Here is a 26434-nt window from a genome sequence, read left to right as displayed (position 1 = left end):
GACAAAATATGACTATTCTTGCTCATTTTAAGACAAATGTCAAATAATCATTACATTCATTACAGACGTCAATTGTTGTACAACTTCATGGCTACGCTGTTGGCATCACTTTTTACAGTGGATTTCCGCTGTTGTGGGCCTTTAACCATCTGTCTGACTTTGTTGTTCACACAGGAGAGAGACGGGACTACCGTGGGTCTTCTGGGGAGCCTCAACAACCTCATGATGCTGACAAGGCAGAGAAGAGTCTCTCCACATCAGAACACCTCAAGAAACACCTGCAGAGATCCACAGGGAAGAAACCTCGCTGCTGCTCTGACGGTGGGAAGAGATTCACCTCCTCAGCAGGCATTAAAATTCATCAGAGAATCCACACAGTGGAGAAACCTTATAGCTGTACTCAATGTGGGAAGAGTTTTACTCATTCAACCAGCCTGATATCACACCAGAGAACACACACAGGAAAGACATCTTACATCTGTAGCTGTGGTATATGTGGGAAGAGTTTTACTCGGCTAAGCACCCTGATATCACACCAGAGAACACACACAGGAGAGAAACGAGAGAAACCGTATAGCTGTGATGAATGTGGGAAGAGTTTTTATACATCTAGCCATCTTATTGTACACCAAAGAACACACACAGGAGAGAAACCGTATAGTTGTACTCGGTGTGGGAAGAGTTGTTTTACATCTAGCTATCTGAAGAGGCACCAGAGAACACACACAGGAGAGAAACCTTTTAGCTGTACTCAATGCGGTAAGAGTTTTACTCAGCTAAGCAACCTGATATCACACCAGAGAACACACTCAGGAGAGAAACCGTATAGCTGTAATGAATGTTGGAAGAGTTTTACTCACCTAAGCAGCCTGACATCACACCAGAGAACACACACAAGAGATAAACCATATAGCTGTCATGAATGTGAGAAGAGTTTTATTAGCCTAAGCAGCCTGATGTCACACCAGAGAACACACACAGGAGAGAAACTTTATAGCTGTACTCAATGTGGGAAGAGTTTTAATACATCCAGCATTCTGACTAGACACCAGAGAACACACACAGGAGAGAGACCGTTTACCTGTGATCAATGTGGGAAGAGTTTTACTCAGCTAAGCGGCATTATATCACACCGGAGAACACACACGGGAGAGAAACCGTATAGCTGTGATCAATGTGGGAAGTGTTTTGCTACATCTGGCCAGCTGACTTCACACCAGATAACACACAGAGGGGAGAAACGTTATAGCTGTGATCAATGTGGGAAGAGTTTTGTTCAATCTGGCAATCTAAAAGTACACCAGAGAACACACACAGGAGAGAAACCTCATAGCTGTGATTTGTGTGACAGGAGATACTCTGATAAAAGATCTCTGATCAAACATCAGAAAATACATGAAGGAGTTGTTTCATAATATCAATGAAATAATGTCACTGAATGAATCAATGAATGAATCAATTAATTAATGTCACAATGTAGAATGTTTTAAAATTGAAGTAGGAGTATTTTAATGATGTCACAATGTAGAACCCTAAACGTTTGTCCCCTGTTCTATTGATTTCAACATGATATGGATATTAGCCTCAGGGGGAAAATCCAGGCTATCAATTGGAAGAGTACTATTTATGAGATTTATCAGAAAGTGACTAACACAAAAAGAGCTGTGTTACACTTACCATGTTGGTGACCCACTTGAATCAAAATGCAACACTTAAATTTAGAGATCTGTTTTCTACAAATTGTCCTCTAAACAGTGATGTACACATTATTCCCAGATTCAGTGTGGTTTTTGAGCTGTTAGTTTTAACAGGACGTGCAACCTCATCTCCCTCCTCTCGGCACAATTGTTTTCAAATAAGTGTTGTGTTCCTTTGTTTAGCGACACCTAAATTTAAATGCATCACTCCAAAATGTTGCTGACTGTCTTCTGCAGGTTGTCCTCTAACCAGTGAGGTTAAAGATATCTCCCATTTACATGTGTTTTTTTTGTTGTGTTAGTTTCAACATCACGTACAACCTGATTTCCCCCCTAATTGATATCAGTGATTTATTGCTACTTGTCAAAACAACAGCGTTTCTGGTGCTTGTGCAGTTTATAAGGAGCTTGTTTAAATAAATATAAGTACTGTGATTATTGTGGCAGTTTGTGTATATAGCACATTTTATGTTTAGGTTTTCAATATATCACAAACTGTTTCTGCATATTGGTTATTGATTTGGACACATTAAAACTGTGTTTTGACATTGAGGCTATCCCACGTAGCAAAATGTCATTGAAAAGACGTTGAAAATATGACTATGCAATCAAATATTTCACATTTACATTTCATGTAACATTTAGTAATGGAATTTATTCATGCAACCAACTGATGTTTTTTTTGGGTACAATTATATTGACATTGTTGCCCTTCTTTTAGAATAGCAGGGTTCATTCTCAGATGTGCCAAACCAAATGTACTAGAGCATGACATTGGGGACTGGGCCCTGATCCAACAACATGCCTATCTAGTGAACCCTGAAAAGAGAGAGAAGCTCTACAGCAGGGGTGTCAAACTCATTTCGCATCGTGGGCCACATACGGCCTAGGGAGATGTCAAGTGGGCCGGACCATTAAAATTATACCATACTCTGCTATAAATAACCAAAATATCATGTCTTTCCTTTGTTTTGGTGTAAAGAAGCACAAGAACATTAGGAAAATATTGAAATTTAATGAACTATCCTTTTACAAAACATTTCATGAAACACCTCATATTTCCTTAGACAAATGTGCAATTTACTTTTATCATTCACAAATATGCATTGCAACTGATCCCACTGATTGTACAAAGGCACAAAACTTTAATTGGTACTGAAAAATATAGTAATGCACTTTAAGATTAAATGAGACTTTTAAAGAAAGGAATTTTTAAACCACTTACACATACGCATATAAAATCTAAATGTAATCCCTGCGTACACCTTACAAACTAAGGAGAGTGATTTTAAATGTGTAATGAAGAAAGTGTTCGCCTGTCCTGTAAATCTGTAAACTTCATACATGAAACATACATACACATACAATACATACTGAAAATTTATGGAGTTGTATGAACAGTAGAATTCCATCACACAACTTTTGTTTTGAAGCTGCTGACTAACATTAAAGTGCACATTTTTTAAATCACCACAGTAAGGATTCATCTTCACAGAGCTGTATTCTTTCAATGCAAACAGTATCTAAGGCAGCATTTTAAAGGTGTTAGTCTAGTCTGGACTTGTATTTGTTCCTGAAACTTGGCATCTTTTGGCCTGTACAAGTGCATCAACACCAGGTGTCATGTCCTGACTAGCTGTCACTTTCAGAATGTCATTTAAGTGCTTGTTTGTGAGCCTTGAACGCATTTTTGTTTTATTGATATTCATCACTGAGAAAATTTGTTCACAAAGGTAGGTTGTCCCAAACATGCACAAAATTTTAGCAGCCAGGGCTGTTAATTTGGGGTACCCTGGTAGTAGATACTGATAAAATCTGTCCAGACCTACAGAGGCAAATTTGCCCTTCAAATCTGCATCACACTGCAAATCAATTATCTCTAGCTGAATTTCGACCGGCAGATCAGAAGCTTTAACTGTGAAAGGTGAGCGAAAAACTGAAAATTCTGTCTCAAGTTCACCAAATACCTGAAAACGTTTCTCAAACTCCCGCAGTAGTCCTGCAATTTTGTCTTTGTACCGTTTCATGTCCGCATCAGGTCTGGTCACACACACATCTCTCAGACAGGGGAAATGAGCAGGGTTGCCATTTGCCAGTTGCATCTCCCACAAAGTCAGCTTCAACTTAAATGCATGTATGTTGTCAGAAAACTGTGTGACAACTTTTTTGCGGCCTTGCAACATTTTGTTCAGATTGTTCAAGTGTTCAGTAATATCAACCAAGAATGCAAGGTCCCGTAGCCATTCCTGAGATTGTAATTCCAACACCGGTTTTCCTTTTTTCTCCATGAACTGTCCGATTTCCTCTCGTAGATCAAAGAAATGCCTCAGCACAGCGCCTCGGCTTAACCATCTCACTTCAGTGTGGTATGGCAGGCTGTGGGTAATGTTGCTGTCGCTGAGAAGTTTGTCAAACTGACGATGGTTTTGAAGCTGCTGACTAACATTAAAGTGCACATTTTTTAAATCACCACAGTAAGGATTCATCTTCACAGAGCTGTATTCTTTCAATGCAAACAGTATCTAAGGCAGCATTTTAAAGGTGTTAGTCTAGTCTGGACTTGTATTTGTTCCTGAAACTTGGCATCTTTTGGCCTGTACAAGTGTCCGATTTCCTCTCGTAGATCAAAGAAATGCCTCAGGCTGTGGGCTGTGGGTAATGTTGCTGTCGCTGAGAAGTTTGTCAAACTGACGATGGTTCAGACCTCTGGACCGGATGAAATTTACAGTGCGAACAACCACCTCCATGACGTGGTCCATTTTCAGCGACTTGCAACACAATGCCTCCTGGTGCAAAATACAGTGAAATGTCCAGAAACGATCTCCTCCATTAAGGGCTTGTACTTTGTCTTTGAACTTTGTCGCGACACCTGCTTTCTTTCCGACCATGGATGGCGCGCCGTCTGTAGCCAGGCTGACAGCGCGGGACCAGTCCACTCCAACTCTGTCCAATGCAGCAACGACAGAGCCGAAAATGTCCTCGGCTGTTGTGGTGTCCATCATTGGCACCAACTCAAGAAACTCTTCAGTAACAGTCAATGTCTCATCAACTCCTCGAATAAATATGGCCAGTTGGGCCACGTCTGTGATGTCAGTGCTCTCGTCAATTGCCACGGAAAATGCAATACATGACTTGACTCTCTGTTTCAATTGACTGTCTAAATCTGCCGATAGTTCCGAAATAGTATTCCTCGTCAGGCTAATATTGGCAAAAGCTTGTCGCTTCTCGGGACATACAAGTTCAGCCGCCTTCATCATGCATCGTTTAACAAAGTCACCGTCGGAATACGGCTTCGATGCTAATGCTATTTCGCTAGCAATTCGGTAGCTGGCTTTTACCGCTGCTTCACTGACTTCTCGGCTCTGGATGAAAGTTGACTGCTGTTTCCTCAGACCCGCCAGCAATTCGTTAATCTTATCTCTTCTCAGTTGTCCTTGCAAGCCGTCATATTTTTCGCTGTGATGAGTCTCGTAGTGGCGTCGAATATTATATTCCTTCAATACCGAAACTTGTTGCAAACACACCAAGCACGAAGGTTTTCCGTGCATCTCTGTAAATAAATAGGACGTGGTCCATTTTTCTTTGAAAATTCTACACTCCTTATCTACTTTTCTCCGTTTGGATAACGACATTTTGGCTAATGAGGGTGTGGCGGAGAGGTAGAGACTAAGGTATTAACAACGTCGTAACAAGCAGCAGATGGCGCATTGATACCGTCTGCTGTTTTCAGTCTGTCTCAGTGATGCGGCTTGTCTTCTACTCTGATGGAAAGAGTGCGCCCCTTAGCGGATAATCCATGAATTGCAGCAAATTAAAAATATTAATTCCATGTCTTTTATGCATTTTTTCCACTTTCAAATTATCCTGCGGGCCTGATCGAACCTCCTTGGGGGCCGGTTCCGGCCCGCGGGCCGTATGTTTGACACCCCTGCTCTACAGTGAGGTGGAAAGTTTCTAGGGATATTGCAGGAGTTTCCTCTTGAAATCAGACATGTCCGTGGTGAGAACAACCTGGTTGCTGATTGTCTCAAGGGGGGCAGTCAAAATGTTTTGTATTTTGCGTTTAGCCAATTCATTGCCATGGATCACAGTTTATTTTTACTGCACGTTTTTCCATATTGGAGATGAGTTTTGTTTGGGCTCGTTCCAAGGGGACAAGAGTTCTAGAAGCTAGTGGGTTTTAGGAAGACGTGAGTTCTAGAAGCAGGTGAGTTTATAGAAGACGAGAGTTCTAGAAGCTAGTGAGTTTTAGAAAGAGGAGAGTTCTAGAAGCTAGTGGGTTCTAGAAGCTATAGAAAGAAAAATCTTTGTGGGAATAATAAAAAATAATAAAAAATAGATATTGTTTTTAATTGTTGTTTGCCAGTAGACAGACACCATGTTTATATTGGTGACGGTGAAGCATTGTAGTTGATTATAATGTGAAATGGAAGTTGTTTTCTGTTGTTGGTGAGCAAACTCTTAAGGTGTTAGTTAGTCTTTGGTTTTTCCATTTATGTTTTGAGGTTGGACTTTAGCACGTATAGCTCGTTAGCACGTAGGGCGCACTGATAAGTGTCACCTCGTTAGTCAGTATGTGTTACACCTGTGCTGGCTTGTCCATCTCGTTAGTTGTTTTGTTTTCCTCTTCTTAGGCATATTTAGTGGGTCTCATGGTGGGTGTCTTTTAGGTCCCAGTTGTTGTTGCTAGTCATCTTTCAGTGGACAACCTCCAATGTGTCTTTCAGAACCCTTCCTAAAACCACACCTGTTTGGTTGTTGTCAGTGACTCTTTGTTAGTTCCCTCTTATGTTTTTCTTGCTGGGGAACGTAACAACAAACAATGTAGTAAAACAAGTTAATATTTTGGGTTGGATGTTTCAATTCTTAGTATTTTAATCAATGGCATTTCCTTTGAATGTTCAGTAGTCTTTCAGTTGTTAATCTTTTTTATCCTCTTATGTTTGTTGTGGTAAATATTGTTTATTTTCATTGTTTTTTCCTGTGAAGCCATTGTGTTGCATCCATGTCTGAAATGTGCTGTCTAAACAAAGCTTGATTTGATTTGAACATATTGCAAAACAAATTAACCCAATGACTGACCAATCAGACTCTTGCTAAACAAATGAACAAAATATGTGAAAAAGCAACACAAATCTTGGTCTGTCTTAGTATGAATTCAGTATATCTTCCACTATGTCAAAATAGTTCATGGTATGTACGTTTAGTATCACTTTTCAACCAATTCATTTCATATATTGAAAATGAAACATTTTGAAATCAACAAAACGTTAAAGGATTCAACTACTGAAAACTGAAACAAACAAATGGATCAATCCCACATTTCCAGCCTGCTGAAGGCGTGGTTGAGTGATAAACACCACCCCCGGCTTTACCAGGGGCTTGAGGTGATCTCCCACAGATCTGCTTATGTCATGTTCTGTGGCCTTGCTGTTCCATTTCTTGACTGCCCCTGTAACACAGAAATAAACACATTTCGTAATATTATACAAAACATTAAAAGTAATGTATTTGGAACATCTATGGCCTCAGTTACACCTGGCATCTAAATGTGACTTCTGTCATCTGATTACTCCAAGCTGCATTCGGTTCAGATCTACCAGGATGGGCCTTGACATAGTCTGGATGCAGTCAGGCCACTGAATATGCATCAACAATGTAAAGAGATGGGGTGAATGAGTGGGGAAAAGTACATTTGACATAAAATACTTTCATAATATCAAAGAACAAATGTGTGTGTCTGAGGGGAAATTAACTTTCCTATAGCCAAAAGGGGTGAGAAATTACACCAATATCAGTGGAGAACTTGCACTAATGTAAATAAACATAGATGGAACATATTCCCTTTTGCTAATGTGATTAACCGCTAAGGGGACATAAATATTTACCATCTAAACCATGTGTGACCTCTCACCTCTCTGGCTGTAGAAGTGTTCTTCCTAACCAGTCCCTCAACAGCTCTCTGACTGAGCTCCACCCTCACTGGGTCTTCAGAGGAGAGGAAGGCTGAGGAGGGATGGAAGGATGAATGGATCAGTCCGTCAATAAAGTGTAGAGCTGCTGTCGGACAAAATCACTATTTTAGTAGTTCATTAAAGTAAATAAGGCTTTATGACTGCTGAATACCAACTATCAATCACTTAGATCATGTATTTTCAGGTAGAGATACATCCTTGGGACGTCCCTAGCCCATTGAAGTTGGCATTTAAAATGGTTAAGTTAGGGGTTAAGGTTAGGGTTCAGGGTAGGGATGTCCCAAGAATCCCAGATAGCATTGACCATTGTGCTATTGTAACCGATGTGAAATGGCTAGCTAGTTAGCGGGGTGCGCACTAATAGCGATGGTAACGATGTTTCGTGGGAGGCAGTTGTTGATGTGTGCAGAGTCCCTGGTTCGAGCCCAGGTAGGGGCGAGGAGAGGGATGGAAGCTATACTGTTACACATTCTTCGGTCTCTTTTACGTAGCAGGTGTAAAAGAAACACAGACAAGACAAGTAGGTGGTCATTATGGTCCTTGTAGTTTAACAAATAGCATCTAATTCTGCCAATCTGTATGTGGGGTTGTTAGAGAAGAATGTGATTGTCAGCCCTAACAATCCATTCTAGCAGCTCATCAGGCTCGGTAAAAGTCTTCATTGATGACGTGTTCCTTCTATTCCAGGGGACAGCAGAGGAACTTCATCGATTCCACTCCTTCATCAATACAAGCAGTGAACTTCTGAAATTCACCCTCACCTTTGATGCGCATGAAACAAGTTACCGGATGGTTGGACGATACTTTTCTCATCAATCATCTTAAATACTTCAACTGGAAATCAACCAATCCTCCATTGTTAACGCAGTGGAAAGGTCAAATGCTTTATTATCTAAAAATTGAAAGTGAGTGACAGAGAGTAATAAAATAGTTAAGTTATGGTAAAGTTTATAAACGATCAAATGAAATATTTTTCCCAAAATATGTTTTAAGTCCCATTGCAAAGTTACACCTCACTGTTTTATTTTTGGAGTTATTACATTAAACCAATCAGAATTCAGAAGAATGCCAAAGTCAGGTGTGATGTAATATGGAGGACCAGCCTATTCCCTATTATGTATACTCCAACAGAAATAACTTCAAATGTAGAACTTCAAATTAAACCAATCATTTGAACTCATGACCAACGTTTTGGAAATACATAACGCCATCTAACCAAATATCAAAGAATGTTAGCTATATGCAGTTATCTTAGCCAGCCAGCTAACATTAGCTATATGCAGTTATCTTAGCCAGCCAGCTAACATTAGCTATATGCTGTTATCTTAGCCAGCCAGCTAACATTAGCTACATGCAGTTATCTTAGCCAGCCAGCTAACATTAGCTATTTAGCCATCTAGCTATTAGCCTAACCAGCGTAGCCAACCAGCACGGTTATGGTCAGCGAGACCAACTACCGGAGAAAAAGTTACAAAACTCCCATAGTCTAATTCACAGAAAACATGCTGAAAAGTAGTGATGGGGAAATATAGCTTCCTGAAGCATTGATGCTTTACAGCCAATTGTGTCAAAAAATAGGTTCATTACTCAAGGCTTTGAGCGACACAGAATTTAGAACAGCCACATTTTATAGATGAAGTCACACGCCGTAGCAGCGAAGCCATGATGTCATATATTAAACCACTGGCCGTGTTCGAGAGCATCAAATCCATGCTGCGTTGTGGGTAAACGGTGACTGGCTGACTGATTTATAAATAATAATGAGTAGTTATTTATGATGTAAGGTGATTTGTAAATTAGTCAGTCAGCAGCCACCTGCAATGTCGGCTGCAATGTCGAACGAGCCCAATACCAAACCAATCAGGTGTTCGACGAAATTATTCTTCAGACGTCATTGATCACGTGCTGCTGATAAAGTGACACTGCTTTGAATTATACCGCTTAGCGACTTCAGAACATGCCTCATAGCTCCAGTCTCAAACTTAACCCCGTTCCTGCTGAAGAAGAGGAGGTCTGCTGGATGGAGAAAGAAGCTGTCGCGAAAGAGGAGGAGGAAAAGGAGCCTATTACAATACAAAAACAAGTAGAGAGTGAGGCTGTTACCGTGAAAGAAGAAGAGAAAGCCGTTTCAGTTAAAGAAGAGGAAGACGCGTTCAGAGTGAAAGAGGATGACGAAGTTTCAGTGAAAGAAGAGACTGACGATGAACGTAAGTACTGTCTTAACAGAAGCACAAACTCTGTTGTTGTTGAACTGATGTGTGGTGTTAAAGCGGAAATCTGCAATTGCTACATCCATATTTTGACTTTTAAATGTATTTATATATATCTATATGTATGTATGTGTATATATATATATTATATATTTATAGCCATTGATTCTTGAAGAATATAACACATGCCTCATGAGCTTAGTTCAACTGTTTGCCCCACCAGAACCCAAAATAAAAATAATGTACTCCAATGTTTAGAAACAATGTAAATCAACACTGTATAGCCTCAACATGGTTAAAACTATAATGTTGATATCATGGATGGTCAGTCCTTTCATCCATAGGTCTGTCTATGAATTTGAGACCAGTTACATTTCTCCAGCCCCATCATCTTATTACCAAAACAGTGGTGGAATTACAGCTTTGTTATGGGTTGAACTGCAGATTGGTTGATTGATTGTTGTGTGGCTTTTTTTAAAGGGGCAACCTAGTTTTTAAACAAACAAAATGGCTGCCCAGAGTCCTGAGCTGTGTTAGAATACTCATACTAACTGCACTATTTGTGATGTTAATAGAGTATATAGTCTGCTTATTGGTCATAGTATGATATAGTTAGTATGCCAAAAGTTCCCGGATGTCGTACTAAATTCGCCAAAATATGATGTAAACACGCAGTACTTTAGGGCACATAAAGCAATTCTTCAGAAAATGAGCGTGGCTTCAACGTTTTCAGATTTGAAGAAAATGGTGGAAAATATGCAGCCGAAGTCCAACGAGAGAGCGGATACAAATGAACTGCTTTAAATAATTATGACAAATGTTGAGCAATGTAATGAAGTAATGACTTTTCAAATAAGTTACCTTACACGTTATATGACTATTGTTGTTCACTTGACAATCTTAAGACAAATGTCAAATAATGAACATTCATTACAGACGTCATTGTTTGTACAACATCATGGCTACACATCACATTTTACAGTGGATTTCTGCTGTTGTGGGCCTTAAACCACCTGTCTGACTTGTTGTTCACACAGGAAAGAGACGTGACTATCGTGGATCCTCTGGGGAGCCTCAACTACCTCATGATGCTGACGAGGCAGAGAAGAGTCTCTCCACGTCGAAACACCTCAAGAAACACCAGTGGAGACCCACATGGAAGAAATCTCATTGCTGCTCTGACTGTGGGAAAGGTTGCACATCTTCATCAGAACTTAAAATACACCAGAGAACACACACAGGAGAGAAATCTTATAGCTGTAATCAATGTGGGAAGAGTTTTACTACATCTAGCTCTCTGACTTCACACCAGAGAATACACACAGGAGAGAAGCCTTATATCTGTGATCAATGTGGGATGAGTTTTACTACATCTAGCCAGCTGACTTCACACCAGAGAACACACACAGGAGAGAAACCTTATAGCTGTGATCAATGTGAGATGAGTTTTAATACATCAAGCTATCTGATTCGACACCAGAGAACACACACAGGAGAGAAGCCTTATAGTTGTAATCATTGTGAGAAGAGTTTTCCTACATCTAGCCAGCTGACTTCACACCAGAGAACACACACAGGAGAGAAGCCTTATACACTGCTCAAAAAAATAAAGGGAACACTTAAACAACACAATGTAACTCCAAGTCAATCACACTTCTGTGAAATCAAACTGTCCACTTAGGAAGCAACACTGATTGACAATAAATTTCACATGCTGTTGTGCAAATGGAATAGACAAAAGGTGGAAATTATAGGCAATTAGCAAGACACCCCCAATAAAGGAGTGATTCTGCAGGTGGTGACCACAGACCACTTCTCAGTTCCTATGCTTCCTGGCTGATGTTTTGGTCACTTTTGAATGCTGGCGGTGCTTTCACTCTAGTGGTAGTATGAGACGGAGTCTACAACCCACACAAGTGGCTCAGGTATTGCAGCTCATCCAGGATGGCACATCAATGCGAGCTGTGGCAAGAAGGTTTGCTGTGTCTGTCAGCGTAGTGTCCAGAGCATGGAGGCGCTACCAGGAGACAGGCCAGTACATCAGGAGACGTGGAGGAGGCCGTAGGAGGGCAACAACCCAGCAGCAGGACCACTACCTCCGCCTTTGTGCAAGGAGGAGCACTGCCAGAGCCCTGCAAAATGACCTCCAGCAGGCCACCATGTTTATATTGTAGAAGCATTGTAGTTGATTATGTGAAATGGAAGTTTTCTGTTGGGGGTGAGTAATCAAGCAAACATGTCCAACAAAAATATAGGATGTATTTGTTGTCTAAAAGGGGGAAGGTGTTACAGGCTTTGGCTTGTCCATCTCGTTAGTGGGAAGGTGTTTCACCTGAGCTGGTCCAGGTTCTATTTAAGAGTGTCTGACCCAGTGCTTCAGTTGTCTTGATAGATGTGGAGAGTCAACACCTTTAGTTGCTCCACCTTTTTGGTTTGCTTCCTGTCTTTAAGTTTGTTGTGGGTTTTTCTTTTGTTTGCCTCTTCTTGGGCAGATTTAGTGAGTCTCATGGTGGGTGTCTTTTTTGTCCCAGTTGTTGTTACTAGTCAATTTTCATTGGACACCTCCATAGTGTCTTTCAGAGCCCCTCCTAAAAAAACAAGTTATATTTTGGGTTAGATATAGCATCATATTGTTAATATTTTAAACAATGGCATTTCTTTACAATGCTCATTAGTCATTCAGTTTTTCTTCTGTTTTTTTCTCTTAAGTTTGTACTAAATATCTCTTTATTTTCATTGTTTTTTCCTGTGAAGCCATTGTGTTGCATCCATGTCTGAAATGTGCTGTATATATTAAGCTTGATTTGATTTGAACATATTGCAAAACAAATTAACCCAATGACCGACCAATCAACAGACTCTTGGTCCATCTTGGTATGAAAATCAGTCTCAATCCCACTTGTCAAGCCTGCTGAAGGCGTGGTGGAGTGGTAAACACCACCCCCGGCTATACCAGGGGCTTGAGGTGGTCTCCCACAGCTCTGCTTATGTCATGTTCTGTGGCCTTGCCGTTCCATTTCTTGACTGCCCCTGTAACACAGAAAGAAACCCATTTAGTCATATTATATAAAACACTCAAACACAGTAAATGATATGGAGCATCTATGGCCTCAATTACACCTGGCACCTAAATATGACTTCTGTCATCTGATCACTCCAAGCTGCATTAGGTTCAGATCTACCAGGATGGACCTTTGACATAGTCTGGACGCAGTCAGGCCACCGAATATGCATAAGCAATGTCAAAAGATGAGTTAGGAAAAGTACATTTTACACAAGTGACCTTCATAATAATTTAAATGTTATTTGTCACATATGTATGTTATTGCGGGTGTAGTTAAATGCTTGTGTTTCTAGCTCCAACAGTGCAGTAATATCTAACCAAATGCTTGTGTTCCTAGCTCCAACAGTGCAGTAATATCTAACCAAATGCTTGTGTTTCTAGCTCCAACAGTGCAGTAACATCTAACTAAATGCTTGTGTTTCTAGCTCCAACAGTGCAGTAATATCTAACTAAATGCTTGTGTTCCTAGCTCCAACAGAAACACAAGCATTTAGTTAGATATTACTACTCTGTTGGAGCTATGAACACAAGCATTTAGTTAGATATTACTGCACTAACTCCAACAGTGCAGTAATATCTACCAATGTCACCACAAATACCTAATACACACAAATCTAAGTAATGGAATAAGAATAAATCAAATCAAATGTATTTATATTTATATAGCCCTTCTTACATCAGCTGATATCTCAAAGTCCTGTATAGAAACCCAGACTAAAACCCAAACAGCAAGCAATGCAGGTGTAGAAGCACGGTGGCTTGGAAAAACTCCCTAGAAAGGCCAAAACTAGGAAGAAACCTAGAGAGGAACCAGGCTATGAGGGGTGGCCAGTCCTCTTCTGGCTGTGCCGGGTGGAGATTATAACAGAACATGACCAAGATGTTCATAAATGACCAGCATGGTCATTAATAATAATCACAGTAGTTGTTGAGGGTGCAACAGGTCAGCACCTCAGGAGTAAATGCTCCTGCTGTCTCTAGAGAGTTGAAAACCGCTGGTCTGGGACAGGTAGCACGTCCGGTGAACAGGTCAGGTTTCCATAGCCGCAGGCAGAACAGTTGAAACTGGAGCAGCAGCACGGCCAGGGGACTGCAAGGAGTCATCATGCCAGGTAGTCCTGAGGCATGGTCCTAGGGCTCAGGTTCTCCGAGAGAGAGAAAGAAAGAGAGAATTAGAGAGAGCATACTTAAATTGACACAGGACACCGGATAAGACAGGAGAAATAGTCCAGATATAACAGACTGACCCTAGCCCCCTGACACAAACTACTGCAGCATAAATACTAGAGGCTGAGACAAGAGGGTTCAGGAGACACTGTGGCCCCATCCGATGATACCCCCAGACAGGGCCAAACAGGCAGGATATAACCCCACCCACTTTGCCAAAGCACAGCCCCCACACCACTAGAGGGATATCTTCAACCACCAACTTACCATCCTGGGACAAGGCCGAGTATAGCCCACAAAGATCTCCGCCATGGCACAACCCAAGGGGGGGGGGGGGGGGGGGGGGGGGGGGGGGGGGGCGCTAACCCAGACAGGAAGACCACGTCAGTGACTCAACCCACTCAAGTGACTCACCCCTACTAGGGACGGCATGGAAGAGCACCAGTAAGCCAGTGACTCATATATAAATATATGGACAAGCAATGTCAGAGCGGCATAGACAGATACAGTAGAATAGGATAGAATACAGTATATACATATGAGATGAGTAATGCCAGATATGTAAACATGCAGGAGATGCACGAAGGAAAGATAGTGATGGTGCTCAGTGTTGTTGTTGTAAATGGTGGGGAATAACCAATCACGATGAGGGTGGGTAAAATGGTAAAACGTTTGAGTTCATTTTGTCCTGACATGGTCACTTTGTCTACTGTTTATTGCCACGTTGGGATGCAACCTTTGTTGTCATTTTTTAAACATTTTTTATCATTTTACCCCCGTTTTTTCTCCCCAATTTCGATCTTGTCTCATCGCTGCAACTCCCCAATGGGCTCAGGAGGCGAAGGTCGAGTCATGCGTCCTCTGAAACATGACCCGTCAAACCGCGCTTCTTAACACCCGCCCGCTTAACCCGGAAGCCAGCTGCACCAATGTGTAGGAGGAAATACCGGGCGACGCTTGGCCAATTGTGTGCCGCCCTATGGAACTCCCGATCACGGCAGGTTGTGGTAAAGCCCGGGATCGAACCCGGGTGACGCCTCTAGTGACGCCTCTAGCACTGCCATGCAGTACCTTAGACCGCTGCACCACTCGGGTCTATAGTGACGCCTCTAACACTGCGATGCAGTACCTTAGATCGCTGCACCACTCAGGTCTATAGTGACAACTCTAACACTGTGATCTAGTACCTTAGACTGCTGCACCACTCGGGTCTATAGTGACACCTCTAACACTGTGATACAGTACCTTAGACTGCTGCACCACTCGGGTCTATAGTGACACCTCTAACACTGTGATGCAGTACCTTAGACTGCTGCACCACTCGGGTCTATATAAAAACACTTATCTCCCTCACTAGCTTTAAGCACCAGCTGTCAGAGCAGCTCACAGATTACTGCACCTGTACATAGCCCATCTATAATTTAGCCCAAACAACTACCTCTTTCCCTACTGTATTTATTTCTTTATTTTGCTCCTTTGCACCCCATTATTTTTTATTTCTTCTTTGCACATTCTTCCACTGCAAATCTATCATTCCAGTGTTTTACTTGCTATATTGTATTTACTTCGCCACCATGTTTTTTTTCTCTCCCCCTTATCTCACCTCACTTGCTCACATTGTATATAGACATATTTTTCTACTGTATTATTGACTGTATGTTTGTTTTACTCCATGTGTAACTCTGTGTTGTTGTGTGTGTCAAACTGCTTTGTTTTATCTTGGCCAGGTTGCAGTTGTAAATGAGAACTTGTTCTCAACTGGCCGACCTGGTTAAACTATCATTATGACATCATAGACCTGGTTAAATAAAGGAGAAATAAATAACACATAATAATACAAAAATGTAGCAGCAGTATAGACCTAGTCTGTTCATTATATACATCTACATGATGTATTGTTACACCATGTAGGAGCAGTATAGACCTAGTCTGTTCATTATATACATCTACATGATGTATTGTTACACCATGTAGGAGCAGTATAGACCTAGTCTGTTCATTATATACATCTACATGATGTATTGTTACACCATGTAGGAGCAGTATAGACCTAGTCTGTTCATTATATACATCTATATGATGTATTGTTACACCATGTAGGAGCAGTATAGACCTAGTCTGTTCATTATATACATCTACATGATGTATTGTTACACCATGTAGGAGCAGTATAGACCTAGTCTGTTCATTATATACATCTACATGATGTATTGTTACACCATGTAGGAGCAGTATAGACCTAGTCTGTTCATTATATACATCTACATGATGTATTGTTACACCATGTAGCAGCAGTATAGACCTAGTCTGTTCATTATATACATCTACATGATGTATTGTTACACCGTGTAGGAGTAGTATAGACCTAGTCTGTTCATTATATACATCTACATGATGTATTGTTACACCATGTAGGAGCAGTATAGACCTAGTCTGTTCATTATATACATCTACATGATGTATTGTTACACCATGTAGGAGCAGTATAGACCTACAGTAGCTAGCTACTTATTTAGATTTAGTATGACTTAATGTAACTGCCTTAAATGTGCTGTAGTAAGCATTTTTTATTCGCACTAATCAATCAACACATTCCTGTCTTTGTATGTCTCAATATAATAGTATTGTTTAATTAAATCCATCTAAAATAATCTTTGTCTGAAAATAAAATATGATCCTCAACTGCGTTTCCCCTCCATTCAGCAGACGGCGATGTGCGTCTTTCAGGCGACGCTGCCAGCGTGACGTATAATCTAGTGGACGGTTCTTCATAAACAGCTCGTCAACCACCTCGGTAGCTTGCTAGCCAACATAGCCGAAAGATTCAAGCTATTTAGACGCTTTCGGTGTATATTAGCTACTGTGTTGTAGACACACTTATGTCGTATCTACTTGTTAATCTATTTAATATTACGTTATTTTGTATTAGTCAGCTATAGTAGCTGACTGGTTAAGTTAGCACTAGCCTAGTCGCTAATGATAGCTAGCTAACATCCCCGAACATGAGGTCAGTAAGCTTCTCCCCTCTTGTTCAAGAAGAGGCGGTCTGCTGGACGGAGAAAGAATCTCTGGGGCAGAACATTGTCGTGAAAGAGGAGAAGGAAGAAGAGGATGTCACAGTAAAACAAGAAGTAGAGGGTGAGGCTGTTACAGTGAAAGAAGAAGAGAAAGACGTTACAGTGAAAGAAGAGAAAGACGCGTTCAGAGTGAAAGAGGAGGAAGCAGTTTTTGGAGTGAAGAAGGAAGGGGAGATTACTGTCACATTGGAAGATGAAGAGGAGATAGGAGATCTGATTAACACCAGTAAGTACCGCCTTAAATGTGTTTTTAACTTTGGGTATTCGTAGTTGGCTCGTCAATACCTCTTCAACGGAGTGCCCAGGATGATGACTGATATGTCTAGAATCAGACGACGTAGAGAACAAGCTACCCCTTGTTTTCTCTGTTCCGTTTCCAAAAAGTGACTTAACATATATATTTGAGAAGGGTCTATCTGCTGACCGCAGACTGGGGGACACGGCATGTAGTGATTTTCATGTAGTGATGATTTACTACACACCGTGCCCCCCAATATTGCAATGCGAGAGTTGGGTTGGCTACACCAAAGATTATGGATATACTGACAAGATGTCTCCGCCCTAACAAGGGGAGTCGTTGTCCACAAAGCGGCACTGCGGGTTGTCTAGCTCCCGCCTATCCATTCTTTGGATTGGTGGATTCATCTTATTATTGTAATCTATTGTTTATATTCTATGAGGGTTGTTGTCAACTGCCTGTATTCAATGGAGAGAGATGCTAAGCTACTAGCATGAATATGCACCGCCTGTATTCAATGGAGAGAGATGCTAAGCTACTAGCATGAATATGCACCGCCTGTATTCAATGGAGAGAGATGCTAAGCTACTAGCATGAATATGCATAGCGATCTGGAGACAACTCCTATAGTGTTTTTATCAAAGTTGTCGGTATGTCACGTGTCCACATAACAACTTAAGCATTACGAAACTTCTGTTGGTTCAAGTAAACCTCACGTAGCAAATATGCCATTCATTTTGTTGTTGACCAAATTCGACACTTTCCACATTGGGTTGATAATTGTTTCCACTTGGATACAACCAACTGTAGCCTACTGGCATGACCTAGAGAGATACATCCTACTGTAACCTACTGGCATGACCTAGAGAGTTACAACCTACTGTAACCTACTGGCATGACCTAGAGAGATACAACCTACTGTAGCCTACTGGCATGACCTAGAGAGTTACAACCTACTGTAGCCTACTGGCATGACCTAGAGAGTTACAACCTACTGTAGCCTACTGGCATGACCTAGAGAGTTACAACCTACTGAAGCCTACTGGCATGACCTAGAGAGATACAACCTACTGTAGCCTACTGGCGTGACCTAGAGAGATACAACCTACTGTAGCCTACTGGCATGACCTAGAGAGATACAACATACTGTAGCCTACTGGCATGACCTAGAGAGTTACAACCTACTGTAACCTACTGGCTTGACCTAGAGAGTTACAACCTGCTGTAACCTACTGGCATGACCTAGAGAGTTACACCCTATTGTAGCCTACTGGCATGACCTAGAGAGCTAAAGTTGTTCAATACCTGGATTTTAAATGAATATTTTCCAGTAATAATGATAATTTGTGTCTTCCTATCCACATGTGGGATCCCTCTCCTATGTCTTCCTCTCTACACCAATAATAGACAACTACTATGGGTCTCCCAATCACGGCCTGGTGTGATACAGCCTGGATTGGAACCAGGGACTGTAGTGACACCTCTTGCACTGAGATGCAGTGGCTTAGACCGCTGCGTCCGTGTGTATGTTTAACTTTTTAACTGTACTAGAATGTTAAAAGGCCGCTAAAATTTTAAATATCGGTTATCGGTATCGTTTTTTGGGGCAAGGAAAATATTGGCCAAAAATGATATCGGTGCATCCCATTATTTTAAAATTGGTTATTATTTTTTAAATCCTCATCAATCTACACACAATACCCCATAATGCCATCACAATAGCCCATAATGCCATCATAATACCCCTTAATGCCAAATCAAAAACAGGTTTAGATTTTTTGCAAATGTATTAAAACTATTCCCCAGGATAACTAGTCTGAGTAATGTAAGATGTAAGATCCCAGGATAACTAGTCTCAGAGTAATGTAAGATCCCAGGATAAATAGTCTCAGAGTAATGTTAGATCCCAGGATAACTAGTCTCAGAGTAATGTTAGATCCCAGGATAACTAGTCTCAGAGTAATGTTAGATCCCAGGATAACTAGTCTCAGAGTAATGTAAGTCTCAGATAGTTTTAACCCATTACAGTCTAAGCCCAGTCTGAGGGGGAGGTTCTTCTAAGCTATATGGAATTGTTTTAAGAAGATTTAAACAACATGAAGGGCTTCCCCTGTATTGTACTGTTTTAAGAAGGTTATACCAAGGATCATTTTGCTATTTGATTTTGAACTGTAAGACCCATGGAAGTATCAACAAAAAATATTTGTCCATACTGCTGTAACCCATAGAACACCAGTAACCATAGTAACACATTGGATAGCATTCACAACATGGAACAACAGTAACCATAGTAACACATTGGATAACACTCACAACATGGAACAACAGTAACCATAGTAACACATTGGATAACATTCACAACATGGAACAACAGTAACCATAGTAACACATTGGATAGCATTCACAACATGGAACAACAGTAACCATAGTAACACATTGGATAACATTCACAACATGGAACAACAGTAACCATAGTAGTATTGTTTCCCCCAGAACATCTAAAGGAAGTTTGTTCTGAAGTGTCTTTCTTATATCTAAGATATGTAAAAAATTATATCTATTTTTTTACATGTCTTTAAGTCTTTAACCCCCTTTTTTTGTCACTTAAGTCTTTCCCCATTTTGTTACGTTACAGCCTTATTCTACAATGGATTAAATAAATAAAAATCCTCATCAGTCTACACACAATACCCCATAATGACAAAGAGAAAATAGGTTTGGAGAATTTTTTAAACATTTATTAAAAATAAAAAACAGAAATACCTTATTTACATAAGTATTCAGACCCTTTGCTGTGAGAATTGAAATTGACCTCAGGTGCATCCTGTTTCCAATGATCATCGTTGAGATGTTTCTACAACTTGTTTGGAGTCCACCTGTGGTAAATTAAATTGATTGGATATGATTTGGAAAGGCACACACCTGTCTGGCTACCACAGCATTTTGAAGCGATACGCCATCCCATCTGGTTTGCGCTTAGTGGGACTATCATTTGTTTTTCAACAGGACAATGAACCAACACACCTCCAGGCTGTGTAAGGGCTATTTTACCAAAAAGGAGAGTGATGAGTGCTGCATCAGATAACCTGGCCTTCACAATCACCTGACCTCAACCCAATTGAGATGGTTTGGGATGAGTTGGACCACAGAGTGAAGGAAAAGCAGCCAACAAGTGCTCAGCATATGTGGGAACTCCTTCAAGACTGTTGGAAAAGCATTCCAGGTGAAGCTGGTTAAGAGAATGCCAAGAGTGTGCAAAGCTGTCATCAAGGCAAAGGGTTGCTACTTTGAAAAATCTAAAATATATTTAGAATTGTTTACCACTTTTTTTGGTTACTACATGATTCCATATGTGTTATTTCATAGTTTTGATTTCTTCACGATTATTCTACAATGTAGATAAAATGGTAAAACAAATCATTATAACCCTTGAATGAGTAGGTGTGTCCGCTCGTTTGACTGGTAATGTATATCTCATGAATGTTTTTACATTCAGTTACATGAAGTCACTTTCTTACCACTTCTTCCATAGTCAAACATGTAAGGAAAGATTTTTTTTAAATCAAAAGGGATGCTGTCAAAAATGTATTGAATTCAAATGGATTTACCCAGCCTACAAAGCACTACAGCCACTCTGTGATGACCAGTTCTGCTCTTTTATTGAGGGATCTAGTCTAGATTAAACTTCATAGGAAGACAGTTTTATCATGTGGAGGTTTCATTTCGGTCTCTGTTTAACGACATACTATGTGTGTCTTTGCAAGGAGAGAAACCAGACTCTCACTCTGACAGCGGGAAGAGTCCTTCAGGGGAACCAGACCCAGAGACGCCCAAACCAGCGAGACTGCTCCCACTGTGAAAATAGTTTTTGCTGGTTAGGGAACCTAAAACTGCATGAGAGGACACACACGGGAGAAAAGCCTTACCACTGTTCCCACTGTGGAATGAGTTTTATTCAGTTATGGGACCTACAAACTCATGAGAGGATACACACAGGAAAAAAGCCTTACCAATGCTCCCAGTGTAGAAAGAGTTGTACTATGTTAACTAACCTGAAAAGGCATGAGAGAATACACACAGGAGAAAAGCATTTTCTGCTCCCAGTGAAAAAAAAGATTTTCACGAATGGCGTACCTTATAGCTCATGAGAGGATACAGAGGAGAAAAGCCTTTCCAATGCTCCCAGTCTGGAAAGGGTTTTACCTGGTCAAGTAGCCTGAAGGAGCATAAGAGGATAAACACGGTAAAGTCCTACCACTGCTCTCTCTGTGGAAGAACATTCAGAGATCCTGAAATCAAATGAGAGAATAGAAAGGCTGTATTCTGACTTATATTTTTGACTGAGAAGTTGTGTTTTTTGTTTGTGCCACATGAAATCATATTGTGTATGATTACACCTGTCTATATAATGTCCAACAGTTGACAATGCATGTCAGAGCAAACACCAAGCAAAGAGGTCGAATAAATTGTCCTTAGAGCTCCGACACAGGATTGTGTCGAGGCACAGATCTGGGGAATGGTACCAAAAAATGTCTGCAACATTGAAAGTCCCCAAGAACACAGTGGCCACCATCATTTTTCAATGGAAGAAGTTTGGAAGACTCTTCCTAGAGCTGGCCACCTGGCCAAACTACGCAATCGGGGGAGAAGGGCCTTTGTCAGGGAGGTGACCAAGAACGCGATGGTTAATCTGACCGAGCTCTAGAGTTCCTCTGTTGAGATGGGAGAACCTTCCGGAAGGACAACCATCTCTGCAGCACTCCACCAATCAGGCATTTGTGGTAGAGTGGCCAGACGGAAGCCACTCCTCAGTAAAAGGCACCTAACAGCCCGCTTGGAGTTTGCCAAAAAGGCACCTAAAGGACTCTCAGACCATGAGAAACAAGATTCTCTGGTCTGATGAAACCAAGATTGAACTCTTTGGCCTGAATGCCTTTTGGAAACCTCCAAGCTGGCTATCATGTGCCTTATATTAAGGTATATACATATAGATATATATACATATATATATATATATAGTCTGTTCAACCTCTCTTTCGTATCGTCCGAGATTCCTAGAGATTGTAAAGCTGCCGTGGTCATCCCCCTCTCCAAAGGGTGTGACACTCTAGACCCAAACTGTTACAGACCTATATCCATCCTGCCCTGCCTTTCTAAAGTCTTCGAAAGCCAAGTTAACAAACAAGATCACTGACCATTTCGAATCCCACTGTACCTTCTTCGCTGTGAAATCCGGTTTCCGAGCTGGTCACGGGTGCACGTCAGCCACGCTCAAGGTACTAAACGATATCAGAACCGCCATCGATAAAAGACAGTACTGTGCAGCCGTTTTCATCGACCTGGCCAAGGCTTTTGACTCTGTCAATCACCATATTCTTATCAGCAGACTCAACAGCCGATAAGAACAACCGATCAATCAACAACCGATCGCTGCCCACACCCGCCCGACTAGCACCACTACTCTGGACGGTTCTGACTTAGAATATGTGGACAACTATAAATATCTAGGTGTCTGGCTAGACTGTAAACTCTCCTTCCAGACTAATATTAAGCATTTCCAATCCAAAATTAAATCTAGAATTGGCTTCCTATTTCGCAACAAAGCCTCCTTCACTCACACTGCCAAACATACCCTCGTAAAACTGACTATCCTACCGAACCTTGACTTCGGCGATTTCATTTTCAAAATAGCCTCCAACACTCTACACAGCAAACTGGATACAGTCTATCACAGTGCCACCCGTTTTGTCACCAAAGCCCCATATACCACTGCTCTCGCCGGCTGGCCCTTGCTACATATTCATCGCCAAACCCACTGTCTCCAGGTCATCTATAAGTCTTTGCTAGGCCGCCTTAACTCAGAATACTGGTCACCATAGCAACACCCACCCATAGAACGCGCTCCAGGAAGTATATCTCACTGGTCATCCACAAAACCAACACCTCCTTTGGCCGCCTTTCCTTCCAGTTCTCTGCTGCCAATAACTGGAACGAATTGCAAAAATCGCTGAAGTAGGAGACATATCTCCCTCACTAACTTTAAGCATCAGCTATCTGAGCAGCTTACCGATCGCTGCAGCTGTACACAGCCCATCTGTAAATAGCTCATACAACTGCCTACCTCATCCCCATGTTTTATTAACTTTTTTTGCTCTTTTGCACACCAGTATTTCTACTTGCACATCATCATCTGCACATCTATCACTCCAGTGTTAATTTGTAATTACTTCGCTACTAAGGCCTATTTATTGCCTTACCTCCTTACTCCATTTGCACACACTGTATATAGACTTTCTATTGTGTTATTGACTCTACGTTTGTTTATCCCAAGTGTATGTAACTCTGTTGTTTTTTTGTCGCTTTGCTTTATCTTGGCCAGGTCGCAGTTGTAAATGAGAACTTGTTCTCGACTGGCCTACCTGGTTAAATAAAGGTGAAATACAAAGATATCTTAACTTTATTAGCAACACCCAAATGTATACTGTCATTAACGCGGTTCTTCAATAATTACACATAATTCTTAATACTGTAGCAAACATTTATATTAACCAGGACATTCAAACGAGCCTTACAATTATAATCCAAAGTAGTGTGAAATGTACTCATAATCAACCTGGAAATAGAGGTTACTCCCCTGAGTTTTCCCCCATTCACATTCAGAATACATTGTGAAAAACTAAAAGCTTTGCTCACCATTTTTGCTCCAGGCAGATATACTACATCCATAACTTGTGGTTTCCTCATTAGCAGATATACTACATCCATTACTATCGGTTTCCTCATTAGCGGGGAGGTGTTTCTGCAATCAAATTGTGTGCGCATCGCCCTTGTGCCGCAATTTTATTAAACACAGAAAGGGGCCTATATTGGAGACCAAAAGTCGTCTGGCACACTGCTTAGAGTTTCAACAACATGAATAACTTATTTCTAGTCTACAATCGTTGATGTTACTACTAAAATAAGACTATTCTTGCTCATTTTAAGACAATTGTCAAATAATTTTAACATTCATTACAGACGTCAATTGTTGTACAACATCATGGCTACGCTGTTGGCATCACCTTTTACAGTGGATTTCCATTGTTGTGGGCCTTTAATCATCTGACTTTGTTGTTCGCACAGGAGAGAGACGGGACTACCGTGGGTCCTCTGGGGAGCCTCAACAACCTCATGATGCTGACGAGGCAGAGAAGAGTCTCTCCAGTTCAGAACACTTCAATAAACACCAGCAGAGATCCACAGGGAAGAGAACTCACTGCTGCTCTGACTGTGGGAAGAGATTCACCTCATCAGGCATTACAATTCATCAAAGGATCCACACAGGAGAGAAATCTAATAGCTGTGATCAATGTGGGAAGAGTTTTGGTCAATCTTGCCATCTGACTCAACACCAGAGAACACACACAGGAGAGAAACCTTATAGCTGTGGTCAATGTGGGAAGAGTTTTGGTCAATCTTGCCATCTGACTCAACACCAGAGAACACACACAGGAGAGAAACCTTATAGTTGTGATCAATGTGGGAAGAGTTTTATTACATCTGGCTATCTGACAGTGCACCAGAGAACACACACAGGAGAGAAACCTTACATCTGTGATCAATGTGGGAAGAGTTTTACTAAATCCGGCTATCTGAGTGCACCAGAGAACACACACAGGAGAGAAACCTTTTAGCTGTGATCAATGTGGGATGAGTTTTACTACATCAAGCTCTCTGACTATACACCAGAGAACACACACAGGAGAGAAATCTTATAGCTGTTATCCGTATACCATCACTTCCTGTTGAATCTGCAGACGTGTTGCTGTGCGTTTTGTTGCTGTGCGATTTGCTGCGAACTTTACTTTACTTTGCTAGCTGACAACTTTACGTTTTTTGTTTTGTTTCTGTTTTTAATTACCGTTTATATTTTTAGTTTTTCCATCGCAACTTTTTTCCCTCATTCAACCTTTTCACTCCGGACGCTTTATCTGGACATGGTTCGTCAACACCTTCAACAGCCGAAGCTAAGTAGTAACATTAACATGATGTCTTCTAATTGCAGTCGCTGTACTCATAATATACAGGAGAACGATCGCCTTACGGCGAAAATAGCTGTGCTGCAAGCCCAGCTTCAGACGCAATCGTTAGGCAAGGGTATTTTCAGTGTAGGAAAGGAAGAAACAGCGTCTGTGCCACCAGTAAGTACAGATAGTAACGTTAGTATAAATCCCCCCGCACAGTCCCCGCAGCCGGACAACTTTCTCATGGCTTCTGGAGGGAAATGCTGTTGGAATGCTCAACCGGTGTCGCTCATTCAGCCGACAGAAACTTTCAACCGGTTTTCCCCATTATGTAGCGAGTCGGAGTCTGAGTCTGAGTCTCTCTGTCTCTACTCCTCCCGTTACGGGGTCTGAGACGCCGAAGGCTCCCACCGTTAGCTCTGACAAATTGAAAACCCTAGTCATTGGCGACTCCATTACCCGCAGTATTAGACTTAAAACGAATCACCCAGCGATCATACACTGTTTACCAGGGGGCAGGGCTACCGACGTTAAGGCTAATCTTAAGATGGTGCTGGCTAAAGCTAAATCTGGCGAGTGTAGAGAGTATAGAGATATTGTTATCCACGTCGGCACCAACGATGTTAGGATGAAACAGTCAGAGGTCACCAAGTGCAACATAGCTTCAGCGTGTAAATCAGCTAGAAAGATGTGTCGGCATCGAGTAATTGTCTCTGGCCCCCTCCCAGTTAGGGGGAGTGACGAGCTCTACAGCAGAGTCTCAGCACTCAATCGCTGGTTGAAAACTGTTTTCTGCCCCTCCCAAAAGATAGAATTTGTAGATAATTGGCCCTCTTTCTGGGACTCACCCACAAACAGGACCAAGCCTGACCTGCTAAGGAGTGACGGACTCCATCCTACCTGGAGGGGTGCTCTCATCTTATCTACCAACATAGATAGGGCTCTAACTCCTTTAGCCCCACAATGAAATAGGGTGCAGGCCAGGCAGCAGGCTGTTAGCCAA

The 26434-nt window shown here is 41.4% G+C and overlaps 2 protein-coding genes across 2 annotated transcripts; both read left to right on the top strand.

Annotated features, from left to right (window-relative positions):
- Window positions 1–200: 200 nt before the first annotated feature.
- LOC129847967 (zinc finger protein 501-like) lies at window positions 201–8412 on the top strand (the record flags this gene model as incomplete). The annotated part of the gene is given in 2 exon segments (XM_055915549.1): window positions 201–1260; window positions 8360–8412. Coding segments are annotated over 2 exon segments (1113 nt in total), but the record flags the coding sequence as incomplete, so codon positions are not given.
- An 8447-nt stretch (window positions 8413–16859) lies between these two features.
- On the top strand, window positions 16860–25666 carry LOC129847965 (zinc finger protein 22-like). Its single transcript, XM_055915547.1, has 2 exons — window positions 16860–17416; window positions 24551–25666. Exons 1-2 carry the CDS (start codon window positions 17116–17118, stop codon window positions 25099–25101), a joined length of 852 nt encoding a protein of 283 aa, XP_055771522.1. The 5' UTR covers window positions 16860–17115; the 3' UTR covers window positions 25102–25666.
- The last annotated feature ends 768 nt before the right edge of the window (window positions 25667–26434 follow it).

This window comes from Salvelinus fontinalis, unplaced genomic scaffold (genome assembly GCF_029448725.1).
Source record: "Salvelinus fontinalis isolate EN_2023a unplaced genomic scaffold, ASM2944872v1 scaffold_0979, whole genome shotgun sequence".
In the NCBI taxonomy this organism is placed as follows: domain Eukaryota; kingdom Metazoa; phylum Chordata; class Actinopteri; order Salmoniformes; family Salmonidae; genus Salvelinus; species Salvelinus fontinalis.
The sequence above is the reverse complement of the archived record's forward strand: the minus strand, read 5'-3'. Positions and strand labels throughout refer to the sequence as shown.

Coding starts and splice junctions, on each gene's coding strand:
- LOC129847965 (XM_055915547.1), top strand. CDS start 17,116: ATGAGGTCAGTAAGCTTCTCCCCTCTTGTTCAAGAAGAGGCGGTCTGC. Junction 17,417..24,550: donor AGGAGATCTGATTAACACCA/GTAAGTACCGCC, acceptor TTGTTCGCACAG/GAGAGAGACGGGACTACCGT.